The 21,124-nt window shown below is 41.0% G+C and overlaps 1 protein-coding gene across 6 annotated transcripts in view; it reads left to right on the top strand.

Moving 5' to 3' along the window:
* CFAP43 (cilia and flagella associated protein 43) overlaps nucleotides 1–21,124 on the top strand; it is a 104,672-nt gene that overhangs the window by 69,720 nt on the left and 13,828 nt on the right. For 5 of the 6 annotated variants that reach the window (XM_082722599.1, XM_082722598.1, XM_082722595.1 and 2 more), the window contains 9 exons: nucleotides 546–773; nucleotides 2,374–2,580; nucleotides 4,750–4,839; nucleotides 5,135–5,215; nucleotides 5,870–5,995; nucleotides 11,002–11,121; nucleotides 14,470–14,577; nucleotides 17,236–17,322; nucleotides 18,982–19,070. In XM_082722599.1, the coding sequence (XP_082578725.1) occupies nucleotides 546–773; nucleotides 2,374–2,580; nucleotides 4,750–4,839; nucleotides 5,135–5,215; nucleotides 5,870–5,995; nucleotides 11,002–11,121; nucleotides 14,470–14,577; nucleotides 17,236–17,322; nucleotides 18,982–19,070 (1,136 nt within the window). The remainder of the gene's footprint in view (nucleotides 1–545; nucleotides 774–2,373; nucleotides 2,581–4,749; nucleotides 4,840–5,134; nucleotides 5,216–5,869; nucleotides 5,996–11,001; nucleotides 11,122–14,469; nucleotides 14,578–17,235; nucleotides 17,323–18,981; nucleotides 19,071–21,124) is intronic. The other variant, XM_082722597.1, reaches the window with a different exon arrangement.

Below are 21,124 nucleotides of genomic sequence, written 5' to 3'. Positions count from 1 at the left end.
TGGTTTTCCTAAGCAATTCTAGCTGTTTGTTTGTTTGTTTGTTTGCTTGCTTGTTTTAAAGCAGCACTCTCTATCAGATCTCTAGAAAAACATTGCCCCATCAATGTAGTTTTGGCCAGAAACTTGCATCCATTTTTTTTTTCTGAAACATAAAATGAAGGCATATTTCAAGTCTTCTTAACCTACACTCACCAGTCCTCTGTGAATAAGTTTCTTTGTAAACATGAAGAGAAGGTATATTTTTTAATGTTTATGTTCCAAGAAAAACTCAAGATATTTATAAGAAACTGTCATCCTGACAGAAAGATAAATATTACATACTATCAAGGACAATTTTTACTTTCTTGACTTATCTGCACTTTGTCAATTTCCAAAGCTAAAATCTCTTCTGAATCAGTTTCAGGATCTATCCATAACTTTGAATTCAGTTGTTGGCAAGACAATTTAACACCTAAAATGACTGAAATATTTAAGTTGTCGCAAAATTGCCCTTTAGAGAATTCTTGTTATTGCATAACTTTCGTGTCACCTTTTTCTATATTTAGGTACGGAAAGAAATTATAGAGGCGCAGTCTGCAATTACCTTGGCCAAAAAGCATCATGAAGAGGAGGATGAAGAAGAAGAAGAAGAAGTGGCAGTAAAAAATCCCAACTTGCCCAATTACCTGCTTGGCAGTCTCAGTACTGATTTTGGCGTACAAGCCTCTTTCTTGTCAAGCCAATTGGAACTTCATTCCCGAGAGGAGAAAATCAACCAAATTATATTACTGAAAGTGGGTGAATTTTTTCTTTATCCTCTAAAATCTTTAAAAGTCCCTATAAGGCATCTTGCAAAGGCTCAAACTGAAGTCTAATGCTAATTTATGATGTATTTAAGGTACATAGAGAAATATCCAGTGGCTAGTATGTCCATGTTCTTCAAAAGGAACTTGTATACAGGAGTTACTTTCATCTATCTGGACTGGGTTCTATGATAACAGGTTTTCCAAAGAAAACCTACCCTGGCTGACACCACAAACAAACTTTTCTTCTGCTTAGATCTTCAGGAAGCTCAAAGATAGAAGAGGTTCTCGAATGCCATCTTGTAGGTAACTCAGATGTCCCTTAGGACCTCCTTGTAAGATCAAGACATGATTGCTACATATCCCCTCAACCTGGAGAGATACAATTTCCTCTCTAAGACTTCCATAACTTCTCTTCTGGGATTCAGGAATAAGGTGCATCATTCCCCAAGCTCTAAGCTCCTACTCCTTACTCTCCACTGAACGAGTCAGTCTCAGAACACAACTGTTTATGCCTACCAGAAGTTTTTGAAATTTCGGTGACAGATTGCACCAATGTGGATGGTTCTAGATGTAATGTTGGCTCTTCCTATTCCTGAAAGTCCTCCAACCGTATCTGCCATTTGAGTTCCAGCCTCCTACCTGCTCTCTCTTACTATTGTTTTTCTTTTCTTCTCCTCCACCCCCTGAAATTCCTGTGCATTTCTATCCAAAACTGTTTTGTTATCTCTCTTGTTGCTCAGCTTTTGCTGACCCACACCCTCAGTGCCTCACCTTTCTGCTGTTTTATTAAGATGTTTTCCTATAAGCAGGTTAATCTCAGCCCAAGAGAGATTCTCTTGTCCGCTGTTAAGATCATTTTTCTACCTGCTTTAATGGTTTCATCTTCAATAGGATAGATATATAGACTGAATCTGATGGTAAAATAAAGACAACTTTGAATTGACCATCATCCCGCTCACCCGCGCAGGTGGGAGCAGTCCATTCGGACCCACTGCCATCTGGACAACTGGCTGATGCAGCTCGCCAGCTCAGGTCCCCTTCCTAACTGAGAATGATATGACCATACGGAGGAAGAATATTGTGTGTGGTGGTGCTTTTCTGGGAAATTCTCTAAACAACCTCTATAGGCCATCCTTTCCTTAACACATCTCCCCCAACCAAGGTTTCAAAGAAAAGCCATTTCCCAATTTAAATATCACGTATCACTTTTTAAATATTTTATGATGGATTTTTTTCTTAGAACATATACAAAAATTGAGAGAATAACCCAAAGAGTCTCCAAGTATCCATCATCTACTTCAGCATCTATCAGCATACCTGTATAACTGAGTTACAGCTTCCATTTCGGGAAGTAGATTGTGATATAACGGTTATGCCATTGCCTTAATCCTACCCCTGGTAGGAAGCCACTGTGGATCACTGAACTAATCAATGACTTAATATAAACTAAAATATAAAGTATTTTAGAAAGATTAACTTCCTGATGATTTCTAAATTGATTTTGGAAGGAAAGTAAAGCCGTGGGACCTCGTTACTAGTCATGACCTATAACATGGCATGTGTTCTCAGTGTCACGTTGGTATTTCAGGATGTCATTTACAAGGTAAAAACTGCTTTCAACCGTGAGTTTGATGCTGCATATAAACAAAAAGAGTTCGAAGTTGCACGTGTGAAGGAAAGAAATGTAAGAATTCGAGAAATTATTTTAGATCTAGACTTGGAAGAAGTGATCTGGCAACCAGAATTTGATGATTGTGAGAAGCCAGAGAGAACCCTCGTTGTGGAAAACAAAGAGGTACTGGCTAGCTGTGCTATCCCTTCCCTTTTCTCTCAGGACATTTTCCCACATCTTTCCTACTCATCTCCTCATGTGCCCTACTGGAAGTGACTGTATCAGGTGGTATCCTTGGTCACAAGAAAGAAAAACAATTGACATTGCCTTAGCAATAATGAGAATTTCTTTTGGAATCCTGTGGAATCTAGGGAAGATTTGGAAACCTAGAAAGAAACAGGGAACCAAAGACCGGAATCCTGCGGGGAGTCAAGAAGTCCACTTTCTTTATCTCTTAGCTCACTTCTCTCTGCATTTCGCTTTTAGCAGTTTCTACTTTGTTTCTCCTTACTCAAGTAGATAGCTGGTCCAAACGAGAATCTCTCAGTCCTAATTCCACATTTGGGTAGGAAGACTTTCCTTGACCCAACCTAGGTCCAGTACCTATATCGGAAAAGGTTGGATCACATTGTAGAAGAGAGCGTGATGAAGCTCCAGTAATTATCTGGGTCATTAAGGCAGTATGGATCCCAGAGAAAGGGGCCTCAATGGTTAGTTAGTCTTTTTCTTTTTAGGAGAGAGTATGAGGCAGGGGCAAGGGGCGGTGCTGTGGGAGAGGGAGAGAAAGAATCTTAAACAGACTCCATGACCAGCCCAGGGACCAACATAGGGCTCAATTTCACCCTGAGATCATGACCTGAGCAGAAGTCAAGAGTCAGTTGTTTAACCAACTGAGCCACCCAGATGCCCCGCTGTTCAGCCTTCTTAAAAGGTGTTTAGCTGGAGGCACCTGGGTGGCTTAGTCATTAAGCATCTGCCTTCAGCTCAGGTCATGATCCCAGAGTTCTGGGATCGAGCCTCACACTGGGCTCCTTGCTCAATGGGAAGCCTGCATCTCCCTCTCCCACTCCCTCTACTTGTATTACCCTCTACTTATATTATGTCTTTCTCTTGTGTTCCCTCTCTTGCTGTGTGTGTGTGTGTCTGTGTCTGTGTCAAATAAATAAATAAAATCTTAAAAAAAAAAAAAGGTGTTTGGCCCGAAGTGGTTACAAGTAAATGCTTAAAGAAAATAATTAAAATATAGCCAAATGTAAAATACTAAAAAAAAAAAAAAAAAAAATCCTTGCTTGTATGAAACCAGCTTGATTGCTTTGGGACAAACGCTAATAGTGTTGCTTAGAAATAATAACAAACTCTTTTATAGTCCCTGTTAAAAGCCAGTTCCTGTTCTAAGTGCCCTAGATCGATGGAAACTAATTTATCATTATAAGACCTTACAAGGTAGGTACTAATAACACCTCTATTTTACAGGTAAGGAAACTAAGGCATAGAGAGGTTAAGTAGCTTGACCACAGTTAGAAAGCTAAAAAGTGACACAGTTGGGGTTTGAACCCAAACCCTATCCTTCAGAGTATGTCTTCATCTCTACAGTCTACTGTACTTGTTTAAGGAAATTATTTCATCCAGAACCAGACTCCTGCCGTGTAACCTAAGACTCTGGAGCACAGTGAGAGCAAGGACCCCACTCTGCGGCTGTCACCAAAATCCTACTGTGGGCAGTCTTTGTATGTGCATAAATAACCTCACCACACTTGCTTCTTCTCTAATCCCTTCTACATCAGGAGAGTGACCTTGTTACAAGCCAAACTTACATTATGTCTTTCTCTTGCTTAAACCCCTGCAGTGGTTGCCCATTTCACTCTAGATAACAAGCTCCTCTGTGACTGCCAACCATGGCTCCTTTCCTCTTCAGCTGCTCTCATTACCTTGCTCTGGGCTGGCCACACTTGTGTTCCCACAATTCCTTGAATGCTTCAAGCTATTAACCTCTCAGGACCCTCATCCTACAGGATTTGGCTTAGATGACACTCCTTTAAACCATTTTCCTGCCCCTCTCATCTGAATTAGATCCCTGTTACAATATCTTCAATGATGGAGAAGAGCTTTGAGAACTAATAGAGAAGTCACGATCAATTTTCCCAACCCTCTCATTCTTTATTTCAAGATAGGAAATTGATTATGAAATCTGGATGGTTCCTTTATCCTCATAATGCCTTTTAACCTCCTCCCTGGTGTGTGGAAGGGATATTTGGTTTAAATTTTGTAAGAACAACAGCAGAAAACCACATTTTCTCTTTCCGAGTCCAGAGTGCTGACCATTACACTATGGGGCCACATTTTCTCTTTCAGATTACAGCTCAGAAATTTATTAATCCATGGCTGAAAGCCAAAACAGGACTGACCGTGACCCATGAAATGGAGCGATGGCTTCAGACACGGGTATGCAGTTTTGCTCAAACTTACCTATGACCCTCTTTCCTTTAGGGATACTTGTTCCTAAGTTGGTTGAATAGTCTTGTACTTTATTCCACTATAGAAACACATCGGGGCATTTGTTGTGGTCAGAAGTCCCGGGAATCTCAGTGGCCTCTTTCTTCTCTTCCCTCCATGCCATTTACCATCCTGCCCAATTCTAATGCAGTCATTCTAACATTGGGTGGGAGACTGCCTCTGGTTCTACCAGAGGGCCAGATCTCTGTCCTAGCTGCCCTCCCTGACCGTGGCTCTTCTCTAGGGGCCCAACACAAGGCACCGAGCCCTGATGGACATGATGGGAGGAGTTCTGGAAGTCAAGAAGGAGGATATTTTGAGAATGGTAAGACTTCTGGACGTTCTTATGGAAGATGGAATGGGGGTAGAGAGAGCTACACAAATTTGATCATTCTTGTCTACATTGGCCCAAGGTTTAGAAATTCTACAACAACAAATATACAACCTCCCTGTACTTCATAAATATATCACATTAGGTAAATGAGAAATTTGAAACCTTGGACTTGCCTCCCCATCTTACATAACACAAATGAAAGAACAAAACAACCAACCATAGTGGTTCTGGTCTCTGTAGAAAGCAGTGATAATGTTGCATCTGTAATTCTCTGGATGTAGTAGCAAGGAAACATTCCTTTTGATACGTGTCTTACATGTCCCTGGAGCCCAGGTGTAGTTTTATGAACGCATGTGAAGTTATCGACTTCATATTTATGAAGATATCAACATACATGTCTGAACCTGTCACCTAAGAGTCTCTGTACATCCCAAACTGCCCACTCTTGCTTGTCACAGAAAAACAGTTGTAACGTTTTTCCTATCTTTTCATCAGAGTGTCAGGCCATTGTCTTGCCAATCTGAAGAACTATATCCCTTGAAAGGGTTCTTTTACTTTTTTTAACTGTAACGATAACTCTGACCTTTTACTGTACTGTTATATTTATGTTTGAGCCACAGTGTATGCTTTCCTTTTTATCTTCAGGTGATTCCTCAACCTGCTTTCATGGCAAAACCTGATGCTCTGTGGTCTGAAGAAGAGAGGAAACAATTCAAAGACTATGAGAAGAAAGTCAGAGAGTTAAATGAAGAAAGAGATAAGTACAGAAAGGTCAGAAGAGCAAAGAATTAATACACCCTGCCAAGACTTTGTTTCAGTATCTCTTCAAATTAAGTGTTCTTTATTCCCTCAGTGTTGTTAGTAGCTTAAGGGTACTGTTTCAACTTACATTCTTTCTTTTTTTTTTAAAGATTTTATTTATTTATTTGACAGACAGAGATCACAAGTAGGCAGAGAAGCAGGCAGAGAGAGAGGAGGAAGCAGGCTCCCTGCAGAGCAGAGAGCCCGATGCAGGACTCGATCCCAGGACCCTGGGATCATGACCTGAGCCGAAGGCAGTGGCTTAACCCACTGAGCCACCCAGGTGCCCCTCAACTTACATTCTCAAGAGAATTTGGAGAATTGGGTAGAGATAACTTTGAAGAGCTAACACAAATTATTTATTTGTTTGTTTTTAAAGATTTTATTTATTTATTTGACAGAGAGATCACAAGTAGGCAGAGAGGCAGGCAGAGAGACAGGAGGAAGCAGGCTCCCTGCTGAGCAGGGAGGACCCTGGGATCATGACCTGAGCCACACAGGGGCCCCAAGTTAACACAATTTAAAACAGAAAGAATGTATTACAATGTGTTTTTTTTTTTACAGTTCTTATTGATTTCAACATTTCCCAGATTGTCAGAGTTCATTTGGTCCTCCATTCATTCTTCAAATGTTTAATGAACATCTATTAGCATACATTCTAGGCACTGCTCTGTATCTTCTACATCTGTTAGAGTTCAGTAATAACTCTTGCTTGATTTCCTCTCAGTCTCAGGGAAAGGACTTGACCAAAGAATAACACAATCAATAGCACATACTTTACAGTTCTAGCCTGAGATATTTGCGAAGCAGTTCTGCTGTTATCTCCTTGCATCACAAAGAGACGTTCCCACATTAAAATTCCCTAAATTCGGGGCGCCTGGGTGGCTCAGTGGGTTAAGCCGCTGCCTTCAGCTCAGGTCATGATCTCAGAGTCCTGGGATTGAGTCCCGCATCGGGCTCTCTGCTCAGCAGAGAGCCTGCTTCCCTCTCTCTCTCTGCCTGCCTCTCCATCTACTTGTGATTTCTCTCTGTCAAATAAATAAATAAAATCTTAAAAAAAAAAAATTCCCTAAATTCACAGACCTGTATTCCTGAAACAAATAATACATTATATATTAATTTTTTAAGAAGAAAAAAGAGAAAATAAAATTGTTTACAATTATAATAGAGATATAAAAGCTGATGGTATACAACCAAATAAAAAGCATCTATTCCTCTGTGAAGAAGGTAAAATCATGGCATTGTCTGAGGCAGGGCAGTTTTTCAGCCTTATTGTGGCTGTGTATCCTGAGCAACTTCTTTGGACCGATTGTAACCTGTTCCCATTTTTATTCACCACAGTGCGCTAACAGTGCCCTTACATTTCATCCTAAGATGGTATTTCCCGAAAAGCCAAAATGAGCAGTATTGAACGCAGTAAAAATTTCAAGCAGTTAGGAAGTGTAGATGGCTAAGGTGGTGGGTGGCATTTACTCCATGGTCTCATATTTTGAAATAGTCTGGTGCCTATACTCTCACCTCCCTGCTCTGTGGTCGCCCTCAGGTAGAAGCCAGCCGTGGCAAAGCCAGTACTCAGCCTTCTTTCTCTGCACCTGCACCAGGCACCACACAGTGGGTAAAGAAAAAAACACAGCTTTCCCTCTAATGACCTTATCTTTACTGGGTCTTTAGGCTGTTTGGTGATGCTATTCCATTTCCCTACCCCCAGCTTAGTCCATACCACCTGGGGGATCTTGTAAAAAATGTCGATTTTAGGGACGCCTGGGTGGCTCAGTTGGTTAAGCAGCTGCCTTCGGCTCAGGTCATGATCCCAGCGTCCTGGGATCGAGTCCCACATCAGGCTCCTTGCTCCGCGGGGAGCCTGCTTCTCCCTCTGACTTTGCCTTCCACTCTGTCTGCCTGTGCTCGTTCTCACTCTCTCTCATAAATAAATAAAATCTTTAAAAAAAAAAGAAAAAGAAAAAGAAACTTTAAAAAAAAATGTCGATTTTATTCTGTCCCTTAAGTTGATAATGTTATTCGCACCGAAGGGGAAAAAAAGGATTAGTCCAAATAAATTCTGAATATAATGTGCACTTGACCTGCCCTCCATGATATATATCCTAAGAACAAGAAGAGGTGCAAAGAAATCTTTTTTTTTTTTAAGAGTTTATTTATTTATTTGACAGAGATCACAAGTAGGCAGAGAGAGAGGAGGAAGCAGGCTTCCCACTGAGCGGAGAGCCCAATGCAGGGTTCCATCCCAGGACCCTGGGATCATGACCTGAGCTGAAGGCAGAGGCTTTAACCCACTGAGCCATCCAGGCGCCCCAAGGTGCAAAGAAATCTTAAAACCTGCCATGATGTTTTGCTTTTGGTAGAGGTATTATATGTATATTGTAGGACTGAGCAAATGAATAAATATACATAGGTATGGGGAACTAGAGCTTGCATTGGAAAGGAGATCTAAGTGATAAATTCTTGGTCTAATGGATTCCGCATTGTTCATCCATACCCTCCTATTGAGTCTCCCACCTTTCATCTCCCCTGCTTCTCATTTTGCAGCATCTGATACAGTTTTAGTTAAAATTAGATTTTCCCAGGAATGTTTGAAGAAAAGTGACACCCAGTTCTTTAACAAATATTCCTTTGGTTCCCATTATGTGCTGGCCACTGTGTCAGGTCCCAAGGAACACTTGCTAAATAGACAGACACAGCCCTGCCCCCTCCTGGTGCTCATTGCCTTGAGGGGAGGGTGTTACACATTAACTGGACATTCACAAAATAGTTCTTTAACTGCAGTATAATGAATCAGAATGGACAAGTTCAGGTACCATCTATGACAGTAAACATAGAGGCACAGATGTAGATTGGGGCCATTGGTTTTCATGAGGTCCCCTTTTCAGGCTGGCATGCCTGTCCCCTCACTGCGTGCATACTGCAGCTAAAAGCTTAAACCTGAGACCTCTGATGCCTTGTCCTTGGCTCATCAAGGGGGCATCCTTGTTAGAGCATACCAGGTTATACCTACTGCCCCTATCCAGAAAAGCCTGTAACTGACTGAAGAGATGAGGATAGAGAAGTCCCGCCCAGTTGGCCCAAATTGGGACAGCTCAGCAGAGCTCTCCATTACCCTTGAGCCCTAGGAATCAGGTAAAGACTGGGCCACCTAAGAGACATTGATGCTCAGCTCCTGCCCCTTCCCTGCCTGCTTCCCCTTCCACATTTTACAGGTGTCTCTGAAAAAGCACTCCCTCCTATAATTGCATACACCGGAATCCTGTTCCACGTTTTGCTTCTAAGACTCAAGGTAGTGCCTGAAACAGGACCCAAGGGAGGTTCACTTGAAAAAGTGGCTTTTATGCTCGAGTTGGAAGAATGAGAAAAATGACAGGTTGAAGAGCAGAGAATGGAGATCAGCCAGATGGAAAAGCACATGAGAAGAGCCTAAGAGAAGCAGGGGTCCCCTTCCAATATGAACACCCCTTCCAAATGCAGTGGCATTTGAAGCACAGAACAAAACGCCATTCTAACACTGAGAGAGTGCCTTTCAGACTGGAGAGAACGGTGGGCTTTGGACCCTTGGACCATCTGGTCTCAGCAGGCTGAGCCTTTGGTCATTTGCCATGTGATGACGCTTCCATTGTCCAGGAACACATGGCCTTGATACATAACTACTGGGCCCACAGTCTTTGGGATTTTTTCCATTTCTATGAGATTGTGTCATAAATTGTGAGAAGCAAACTGACCCTGCAGTGTGCTTTTCCTGTATTTGTTTTATTTTAATGTTTTCTCATTGCTTAATTAGCTTAATGTGAGTGGTGTTTATCCTTGTGTCAAGTGCCTCTACATTTTGCTAAACTCATTCCATCACCTTCCCAGAATTAGTCCCTCTCTCCATTAAACCAGCATAGACAGAACTTGGCTTTTTTTTAACTTAAAGAAAGAGAGAGAGTGGGAGAGCACACATGCACACACTTGTGTGCAAGAGGAGTGGGGGAGGGGCAGAAGGAGGGAGAGAGAAAATCTTAACAGGCTCCACACCCAGCATGAAGCCTGATGCAGGGCTGTCTCATGACCCTGAGATTATGACCTGAGCTGAAATCAAGAGCTGGACACATTAATGATGTACTAAATATGGGCTAATTGAACATAATAATAAAATAATTTTAAAATAGGAGTAAATAAAAATTTTTTAAAAGAGCTGGACACAACCACCTGAGCCCCCCCAGGCACCCCAGAACTTGGCTTTTAAAAGTAAATTTAAAATAATAATATTATTACCATTATCTTAATAATTTATTCAAGTAAGTATTATCAGTGGATGCTAAAACTGGTGGATAAAAGTTTGATGAGGAATGGTTTCTAAGTATCCTCCCACAAATTAATTACAATAGAAAAACAGTAACTGTACAGTAGAGAAACTGGCAGACACTACTTAACCAAGTGACCACAGTTAACATCACCAATAGTGAAACAAACCAATGTCATATCTCCTCATGTGGAGCACTGAGGATACAACATGATTCATGTAGTGTTCCTGTCAGTGATGTACCACCAGAGATTTTGTTTTACAGGCCTATGTCTGCCTGCACCATTAGCCATGGTTAGTTATCCCCCCCCCCCCCAATGTAACCTTCTTAAAACAAAAGTCTCAGATTTGGGGCACCTGGGTGCCTCAGTGGGTTAATGATCCCAGGGTCCTGGGATCGAGCCCCAAAATCAGTCTCTCTGCTTGGCGTGGAGCCTGCCTCCCCCCCATATCTCTGCCTGCCTCTCTGCCTACTTGTGATCTCTGTCAAAAAAAAAAAATCTCAGATTCAAAATATATTAGAGATCTAAGTGAAACATCTCTGATTAAAGAAGGTGAAATGTACCCAGGATTCTTCCCAAGGCCTATCCACCCCCTGCCCCTCCCTCGCAGCAAAATATGAACACCCCTTCCTTGGAGCATTTGATGTTCCTAAATGTTAACTTTGTTATCGACTTCTTTTCAGTCATTGGAGGCAGAAATGAAGAAACTTCAAAACTCCATTCAAGAAAGCACACAGAATTTTGATGAACATTTGAAAAGACTCTTTGAAAGGAGAGTGAAGGCGGAGATGGTTGTCAACCAGGTAAGTAAAAGCTTTACTTACAGGGCCCTTTCTTTTATGGAACCTCCAGGGCCCCTCTTTGTTCTTAGGAAAAAGACCCAACAGCCTTTCTGGCACCATGTTCTAGCTCATGCTGACCTGTTTCCTGCTCCAGCCTCTCCTGTGCCACCCTCCCCCTCACTGCCATGCTTCCTCCTCTGGTGCCTCAAGCTCACGTCAGTGCTCCTTCCTTCCAGCTCTGCCTCCTGGCCTGTCTACTCAACTGTGTACGGCAGGCCCCAGCTTACAAGCCAGCTCCTCAAGACTAGGCTGGAGCTGCTCTTTTACTTTCTAAAACTTACTGCAACTGAATTTTAATTTATGTGAGATTACTTTTTAATGCTCCCAAAACTATCAGTTCCATGAAGTCTGTCTTATTCATTCCTTTATCTCCAGCAAATAACAAAGGACTGGGCTCATACTACATGTTAAATGAATAAATAATCCACTTGCCCCCCAAAAGATACGATGAGAAATCCTGACTTAATTTGATCCGGCAGGAAGAATATAAGTGAAGTATACAGTAACTAGAAGCAAGAAGATCAAAGACTAAAGCCTCTAAATTCTGAGGAAAAATTATTCCTAACATTGGCTTCTATTTCTGGTCAGACTATCAACTGAGTATAAGAGGAGAATAATGATATTTCGAGAAATACAAGATTTCAAAAATTTATATGTCTCTCCCAAAGCAAGCGGGTCAGGCAAAAAAGACGAGAGAAGAGAGAGAACCTCTAGGTTCCCAACCCCTAGGTTGTTGTCTCTGTCCTCAGGGTCCCAACAGGAATGGTACATTGAAAGAGTTACATTTAAGAGGGTTTAATGAAAGGACTCTCAGGGTTGAGGGGAAACATCAAGGAATGGTGAAAACTTAGAAATTAGAAATAGCAGGAAGGCAGTTATCTAGAGCTAAAGAGGCAAAGGAAGGGATCTGCTACCAGGACCCAGCAAGACCTGTGGCCTTGGGAGAGGGCCTGCCCCCTCAGGAGTCGTGACCTTAGACAGAACATAACCATTGGCTTCACAGGGAACGAGTGTGTATATGGTAGTTGAGTGGGAGGACATTGGGAATAAATGCCCTAGCACTAGTCATAAGGACCACATTAGTCCTAATGCCCCCCAAAATAGAAACAATCTAAATGTCCAACAACTACATATAGTTAAATAAAATATGGCTTATCCATATAATGGAATATTATTTGGCAATAAAAAGTACTAATACGCAGTACAACATGGATGAACCCTGACTTGTATGAAATGAATGATTTATGAAATATGTCTTAATAAAGCTGTTATTTTTTTTACATTTTTAATTTTTTTATAAACATATAATGTATTTTTATTAAAGCTGTTATTTTAAAAAGACGAGCTCAGAACATCTTTTCATACAAGATAATGAGGAAACTGTCAAAGACTAGCAGGTGAAAGACCCCCGTCCCATCGTTAACTAATTAACTGCTCTTTTGTTGTGTAAAAGTACCCCTCCTCCCCTTGCAATGAAAAGACCCTTCCCCCAGGGTTGAATTCAATGTAACTGCTCTTTTGCCTTTCTGTAACTGCTTGGCTTTTAGGGCATGACACTTGACTCCTGTTTGAACAAGATACCCTCTCCTAATAGCCGGGGCATGGTCACGTAGACAGGATGCCTTTCTGCTGAGTGATGGGGTCAAGCTTCTCCTCTTTGTTTCCCCTTCCCGCCCTTTTTCTTCGCGCATGGGGGTCTTCCAGGGCCAATCCACTAACACCAAGTATGCCTTTTTTCAAATGTTCAAATTGTCAGCCAATCGGCCCCGTCCCATCCAGAACTTGTTTGTACCTGTCTATAAAAACCCGGCACCACCCCAGCCGGGTGTGCTCAGCTAGCAGGAGCTGCTGACCACCCGCAGGCGCGCGCTGACCACCCGCAGGCGCCTGCGTAACAATAAAGAACCTCTTGCTGATTGCATCCAGTGGCAGTGTTGGATTCTTGGGTAAGGGGATCCGCGGGTCTTTCACAGGTATTATCCAAAGGATATCCAAAAGCTCCCCTAGGGCACCTGGGTGGCTCAGTGGGTTAAAGCCTCTGCCTTCGGCTCAGGTCATGATCCCAGGGTCCTGGGATGGAGTCCCACATTGCACTGGGGGCTCTGCTCAGCAGGGAGCCTGCTTCCCCTACTGTGCTCTGCCTGCCTCTTTTCCCTACTTGTGATCTCTCTCTGTCAAATAAATAAATAAAAATCTTTAAAAAATAAAAAATAAAAGCTCCCCTAAAGGGAATAATTTAAGATTCAATAATGATAGTCATTGCCATTATCTGAAACCCACAAAAGTTGTTTAAATTTGTTAGTTTGTGATTATTTTAAAAAGAAGAATGCCTATAATTCACCTGCAGAGGATAACAACAAATTCATTATGTAAAAACTGATAAAGAGAGACCATCAAGTACTGATTCCACCTTCCTATGTGAACTGTACTACTAGGTAACTACATTGCAAATAAGGAGAAGCATCGGTCTATTTATAAAAGAATTTTAATAAGTGAAAAAGGAATGATAGGAATAGAATATCACCATCCTGCAATTCTCCATAGATTAATGGGCCTGGGCATGGAGTGTCTATAGTTACTAACATCGCGAAAAGTCAGACACCCTAATATTATATGTGTACTGATCAAAGAAGATAGTATCACCTACGGTATTGCCAAAAGGATCAAATATGTGTCTGATCAGGCCTCTGATCAGCCGCCAGTTTTCAGGAAGTACATGACAGGAAGGATACTGATGAAATCACTGTAAGTATGCAGATTTCAAAACCCAGACTAGGTAAAACTGCAAGAAAATGTGAGGAAAGGACGGGGGTGCAAGAGAAATTGGATTATAAGAGATTTTGTAAAATGTGACAATTTTTAAATGAACCAGTGATGCTGTAGTGCCTACAGAGATCTACGTGGATAATAAAACCATAAAGAAACACAAGGGAGTGATTATTATGAATGTCGGGGAAGTAGTTATTACCAGGGTTGAGACTGTGAAGGGGACACATGGAAGGGACTTCTGGGATGGGAAAGTTCTATTTCCTGAATGGTGTGGTGATCCCAAGTATGTTTTACCTTTATAATAACTCATTAAACTATACATGGTCTTATGTATTTTTCTGTGTATGTTTTATCTTACAATGAAAAGAAGAGTTAAAATAACTGAGTCATTAGTGCCACAGTGTATATTCCCTTTTTCTTAAAAAGAATTCTCTTATTTGTATGTGATTAACCTGTTCGATGAGTGTCAAGTCTATGACCCTCAGCAGAAAATCCTTTCTCAAATAGATGTACTGATCACCTTTTTAAATATTTCTACAGGAGGAACTGAAAATAAATAATCTTGTATTTTCTTTACTGTTGGACGAAGAAATAAGCTCCAGAGAAGCATTCCTAAACAACTACCTTACAAGGAAGCAGGAGGAGAAAGTAAGGATAGGACCTGATACCTTGAATAAAAGGATTTTCTGACAGACATGCTCCTTGTTTAACAAGCTCTCAGGAGCGCCTGGGTATCATAATCAATTAAGTGTCTCCCTTTAGCTCAGGTCATGGTCTTGGGGTCCTGGGATCGAGCCTGGGGTTCTGGGATCAAGCCTTGTGTCCAGCCTCAGGTCAGGTGGAGCTCAGCACAAGAGTCTACTTGTCCCTCTCCTTTTGCCCCTCCGCTTGCTCATGTTCGCTCTCTCCCAAACAAATAAATAAAATCTATATATGTTAAAAAATAAACACACACGTGCGCGCATGCACACACGCACGCACACACACACAAAACAAGAAGTCACACGTCTAGACCCTCCCTTTCTTTCACATTCCTCTCAGCTGTGTGTGTTCCTTGGCTCCCGGTCAGGGACTCTGCTCCAGGGTCAGGGAAAGCACCCGCTCTTATCTGTTACTGAAGTTATGGGATTCTGCATCTGTCATCATTTAGTCAAAAGAACCATGTGGCTTTCATATGACATATGGTTTATAAAATGCCACATAGCTTCATGGTTGAAAGGACCCACTTTTAACCACTGACTGGCTGTGACACTGTGGGACCTTGGACAGGGCGTAAACCTTTTAGGTTATGCAAGCTCTGCTCTGGGAATATTGTTCTCTCTGGATCATTTGGAACCCTACGTTTTACTAAACATGTAAGTAATGTGTTAGCTTATAGAATGAAAAACTGTTGTATTCAGGAAAACTCTAGTAAATAGCATGAATAGATATGTTTCATTAAAGATGAAATGAATAAAAATGCTTGTCACATAATATTTTTCAAAACAATTTTGGACACCTGGGTGGCTTGGGGGGCTCAGCTGGTTAAGCAGCTGCCTTTGGCTCAGTCATGATCCTAATGTCCTGGGATCAAGTCCCTCATTGGGCTCCTTGCTCAGTGGGAAGCCTGCTTCACCTTCTGCCTGCCACTCCCCCTACTTGTGCTCACTCTCTCTGATTAAAAAATAAATTAATAATAATAATAAAACAAAACAAAAGATTCAGCTTTTTTTTTTTTTAAGATTCAGCTTTTATTAGTAGTATTAATAAAGAACATTTATGAATGAATGATTTAAGGTATCATATATATGACATATAAAGTTAGTTTTTGCTTCAAGTTATGAATGCAGCCCTACTCATAACAACCCTGTAAGGAACCGGATTTCTTTCATGGGTGAGGAGACCATCTCAGAGATGCTGGTAACATGCCTGTCACCCATTAGAGCAGGAATTGGAACAGTGAAAATAAATAAAGACCATCCAAATAAGAATAAGCAGACTATTTATTCAGAACTTGATAAGAGTTTAAAAGTCAGCCACCATCACTTGTGTTTGGTGGACACTGAAAGGCAGACACAGGAATGGGAAAGCTATAAAATGGAAAGAAAAGAAGGCTTCAGGTTCACTCTGATTAGAAGTTGCTGACAGGGGGATGGGAGGGCGCCTGGGTGGCTCAGTTGGTTAAGCATCTGCCTTTGGCTCAGGTTGTGATCCTGGGGTCCTGGAATCAAGCCCCAGGGGGCTCCCTGCTCAGTGGGGAGTCAGCTTCTCCCTTTCCCTCTGCTTCCCCTGCCCCCACTCATGCTTGCTTGTGCTCTGTCTCTCTCTGTGAAATAAGTAAATAAAATCTTAAGAAAAGGGGGGGGCACCTGGGTGGCTCAGTGGGTTGAAGCCTCTGTCTTCGGATCAGGTCATGATCCCAGGATCCTGGAATCAAGCCCCGCATCGGGCTCTCTGCTCAGCGGGGAGCCTGCTTCCCTTCCTCTCTCTCTGCCTGCCTCTCTGCCTACTTGTAATCTCTGTCTGTCAAGTAAATAAAATCTTAAAAAAAAAAAAAAAAGTTGTTGGCATAGGGAAGCCAGGGGCGAGTTAGTTAGAAGACAGGCAACCTATGTGATTAATCTGAGGAGCATATTCGGTTTTCTCTGTTTGGTCGTAACTGGAAATTGTGGCAAAAATTAGGAAAGGCTGAAAGTTACTGATGAAATCCTGACAGTCTGGTACTGATCGCTGCTGAGGATATGGTTTAGTTTCCCAGCTAGTTGCTACAGGGGTTGTGGGTCAGAGTTCTGTTTGTATATATGGTCTGGCCATTATCTGTTTATATATTCAATTTCTCAGATGCCAGGCCATGTGAATCCCAAGTCTGTACAATTTCATCATCAGACTTCCTTGATCCACAGTTACCTACACACTCACATAGCTGGTTGTACTTAGAAATAGGTGATTAGGGGCGCCTGGGTGGCTCAGTGGGTAAAGCCTCTGCCTTCATGATCTCAGGGTCCTGGGATTGAGCCCCACATGGGGCTCTCTGCTTGGCGGGGGGCCTGCTTCCCCCTCTCTCTCTGCCTGCCTCTCTGCCTACTTGTGATCTCTGTCTGTCAAATAAAATCTTTAAAAAAATACATTATATAAAAAAAAGAAACAGGTGATTAGATGCTTTTTCTTTCAAAGTCTCCAACTGATATATTTTCTGCTATAAATGTTATATATATCTCACTGATACATTTATCTTGTATTAGGAAATTTCTTATTCTTAGTATCCCAGTATGTTTGTTTATCCTGAAAAAACTCAGTTCCAATTGCCTCTTGTTGGTGTTATTGTAGAACCAGACTTCAGAGGCCATCCAGAAAGCCAGAGAAGACCTTGATGTGTACAAGGAACACTATGACAACTTGTTGGCAGAAGACAAAGTGAGAACTCTTGTCTTACCCATTCACCAATGCAATAGCATTGCTGCTTCAATTTAGGGAAGATTAAAAGGAATATAATTTAACTTCCTCATAGATTATATCCTGCTACAATTTTCAGTTATCAGTGAACTTCACTCTGAGCCATTGTATATTTCTGATAATCAGTATGTAAAATAAATTTCTGTAACTTGTCTGGTTTAAATATTCCCTTGTACAGAAAAAGAGAGCACTCATCTAGACCTTAGGGCTTCTCAAACTTTAAGTTGCAGTCCCCACTAGTTGGTCATGCAATCAATTTAGTCGGCTATGAACAGAATTTTTTAAAACTTAATTCCAGGGGCACCTGGGTGGCTCAGTAGGTTAAGCCTCTGCCTTCAGCTCAGGTCATGATCTCAGGGTCTTGGGATCGAGCCCCGCATGGAGCCACGAATTAGGCTCTCTGCTCAGCAGGGAGCTTGCTTCCCCCCCCCTTCTCTGCCTGCCTCTCTGTCTACTTGTGCTCTCTCTATCAAATAAATAAAATCTTTAAAAAAATAAATAAAACTTAATTCCAACATAATTAGTGTATGGTATTATATTAATTTCAGATGTATAATATAATGATTCAACAATTCTAATATTGCTCAGTTCTATGCATTATGTATAGGTCATGATAAGTATATTCTTAATCCCCATGACCTATTTCACCTAATACCCCCCACCCATCTCTCCTGTGGTAACCATCAGTTTGTTCTCTATATTTAAGAGTATGGTTAACAAGATGGGATTGGGAGGGAGACAAACCATAGTGACTCACAAAACAAACTGAGGGTTGCTGGGGGGAGGGGGTTTGGGAGAAGGGGGTGGGATTATGGACATTGGGGAGGGTATATGCTTTGGTGAGTGCTGTGAAGTGTGTAAACCTGGTGATTCACAGACCTGTACCCCTGGGGATAAAAATATATGTTTATAAAAAATAAAAAAAAAAGAGTATGGTTTTTCATACTTTTTTTCTTTGTTCATTTGTTTTCTTATTTCCATTTATAAGTGAATTCATTCATCTTTTTCTGACTGATCTACTTCACTTAGCATGATATCCTCTAGGTCCCTCTAGGTCCATTTGTTGTTGCAAATGACAAGATTTCATTCTTTTTATGGCTGAGTAATATGCCATCATATAATATTTATCCATCCCTCTATTGATGGGCACTTATATTGCTTCCAAAATTTGGCTACTATAAATAATGCTGCAGTAAACATAGGGGTGCATATATCTTTTTGAATTAGTGTTTTCATATCCCTTGGGTTAATATTTTAGTGGAATTATTGGATCATATGTATGACCAGTAGTTTTATAATGGAAAAAAACAGGATAGAAAAAACATAAAGAATAGAATAGAATCCCTTGCATATTTTACTGGTAAATATATTATTTTGTGAAATTTTAGTTCTGAATGATTTCTAGAACCTTATATGAAATAATATTTGTAATTCACAGAGATACTTCCAATTCAAAATAAATCTTTAAAGATCCTTGTAAAGTAAGTCTACTTTACAAACCAAATTTTCATGGATTTTTTAAAATCAAAGTGATTCAGTCCTATATTTTGAAAAGTATTGTCAACAAAGAAAGGGCTTCTGAAAAGATTGCAATCCAAGCAATAATCTCTCTATCCTTAGGTTCTAGATCGCAGCTTTAAAAAAGAATTTTCCGAAATTCCCAGCCATCAGGTGGATACACTCTATAAACTTTTTAAACGCCGGCCAAGGTTTGTTTCTCCTTTACTATCATTTTTCTGAGAAAAAAAAGTTCATAAATGAAGAGAAGTGTTGTTAGATTTTGGCTTTTTCAATCCCAACTAGATAGAAATATTCAGTGTAACATCTTTTATGTGAAAACGTTCAAGTGTCTTTATTATAACTCAGGGGTTTTTTAGACTATTCATACATCTTAAGGTAAACAATGAAGTAAAATAATTTCATTATTCAAGAAGTTAAGTATCTAAGTAAGCATTGTGCTATCATAGTCCTGTGAAATTAATTCCTCTTAAAATATTGATGGTATACAGATCTATAGTTTTTCCCAAGGTGTGTTCTAGCAAATATGAGGCCCTTTTTGTATGAACTGGAATTACATGTAAAAGGCTACCAGGACAAAATGTGTTTGAGAAAATCCTGGGTTAAAAGAAAAGGTTAAACAGTTTACTAAAGAACTTCTCAGAACTTGTTTTTGGCCTTTGGATCATCAAGTATAAAAAATAGAGGGGCGTCTGGACGTCTCAGTTGGTTAAGCATCTGATACCTGATTTTGGCCGAGGTCATGTGATTGAGCCCCAAGTCAGGCTCAGCACTGAGTGTAGGCACCGGGGTGCCTGGGTGGCTCAGTCATTAAGCATCTGCCCTCAGCTCATGTCATGATCCCATGATCATGAGCCGCACGTCGGGCTCCCTGCTCAGGGGAGCTTGATTCTCCCTCTCCTACTCCCCCTGCTTGTGTTCCTTCTCTGTCTCTCTCTCGGTCAAATAAATAAACAAATCTTAAAAAAAAAATTCTCTCCCTCTCCCTCTGCCCCTCCCCACTCCCACCCATGTACACATGCATACTCTCTCTGCATATCACATGATTGTGTTCAAGACAAAGTTTGGAAAATGCCAATATAAATGATTGAAAATAACCATTATCAAAAAGCGTTCAAAAATAATCAGGGTTTTTTATACTCAGAGTAGCATTAGAATTCATTTCACAGATTTCCAAAGTTTTACATACTCAGATTTCCGTAAATTTCAATGGAAGATAGGCTAGAAGCCATGGAATTTGTTACAAAGGTATAGGCTCATATTTGTCTAAGATACAAACTCATTCTGTAACTTTTAACAGGTTACATGCAACCCAGGAAATTCAACCTAAAACATGATTCATATCTTGGTTTCCCTATTTTTAAAGGTATGAGTCATAATAAGTCTTATGAAGAAAGAAACACTTCCCACATATTGGGAGGCAGCAGTGGAAAGAGCATAAGCTTTATTGTCAAACAGAATTAGCTTTAAATCCTAACTCTACCATCTATCAGACCTGTGGTCTTGGACCAATAGCTTCTCTCAGGCTTTCTTCATCTAGAGAAAGAGGATAACAATAGTAACTTCACAGCATATTGTAAAGCTTCCAGATAATAAGTGTCTGGTACAAATCCTTGGTTGGCTACATCTTTTTTTTTTTTTTTCTTAAAGATTTTTATTTATTTATTTGACAGAGAGAGATCACAAGTAGGCAGAGAGGCAGGCGGAGAGAGAGGAAGGGAAGCAGGCTCCCCGTGGAGCAGAGAGCCGGATGCGGGGCTCAATCCCAGGACCCCGGGATCATAACCTGAGCTGAAGGCAGAGGCTTAACCCACTGAGCCACCCAGGCGCCCAGGCTGCATCTTTAATGTAGATTTTAAAAGGTGCTTCTCCAGTTCAGTTTATATCAGATATATTCCAGGCTACTCAGCTGCAAAAAGGATACTAGAAGAGAATATGTGGGACATAACCAGGGATTATCCACACTCCCCTTGGGCATTTACTTGCCTGCTTAAAATACACAGAAGGGAGATTTCTTTAGTGCAGGTAAAGCTGCCAGTGCTGACAACCGTCAGGGACATCAATAGGCCAGCCAAGGTCATACCTGGGCATCCAGGGAGTATGGAAGGTCAAAGTGGGTGCTTTTCTCTTTGGAAAAATCCACCCACCAGCCTCCACTTGCCAAAAGAAAACGTCATACAATGTCATACTGATGCTAAGAGTTGTATAATTTAAGACTGATTTCTTGTGTGTGAGAATATGAAAG

The sequence above is a fragment of the Mustela nivalis genome (assembly GCF_964662115.1).
Source record: "Mustela nivalis genome assembly, chromosome: 2".
Lineage (NCBI taxonomy): Eukaryota > Metazoa > Chordata > Mammalia > Carnivora > Mustelidae > Mustela > Mustela nivalis.
Note: the sequence above shows the minus strand (reverse complement) of the source record. Positions and strands in the feature narration are given on the sequence as shown.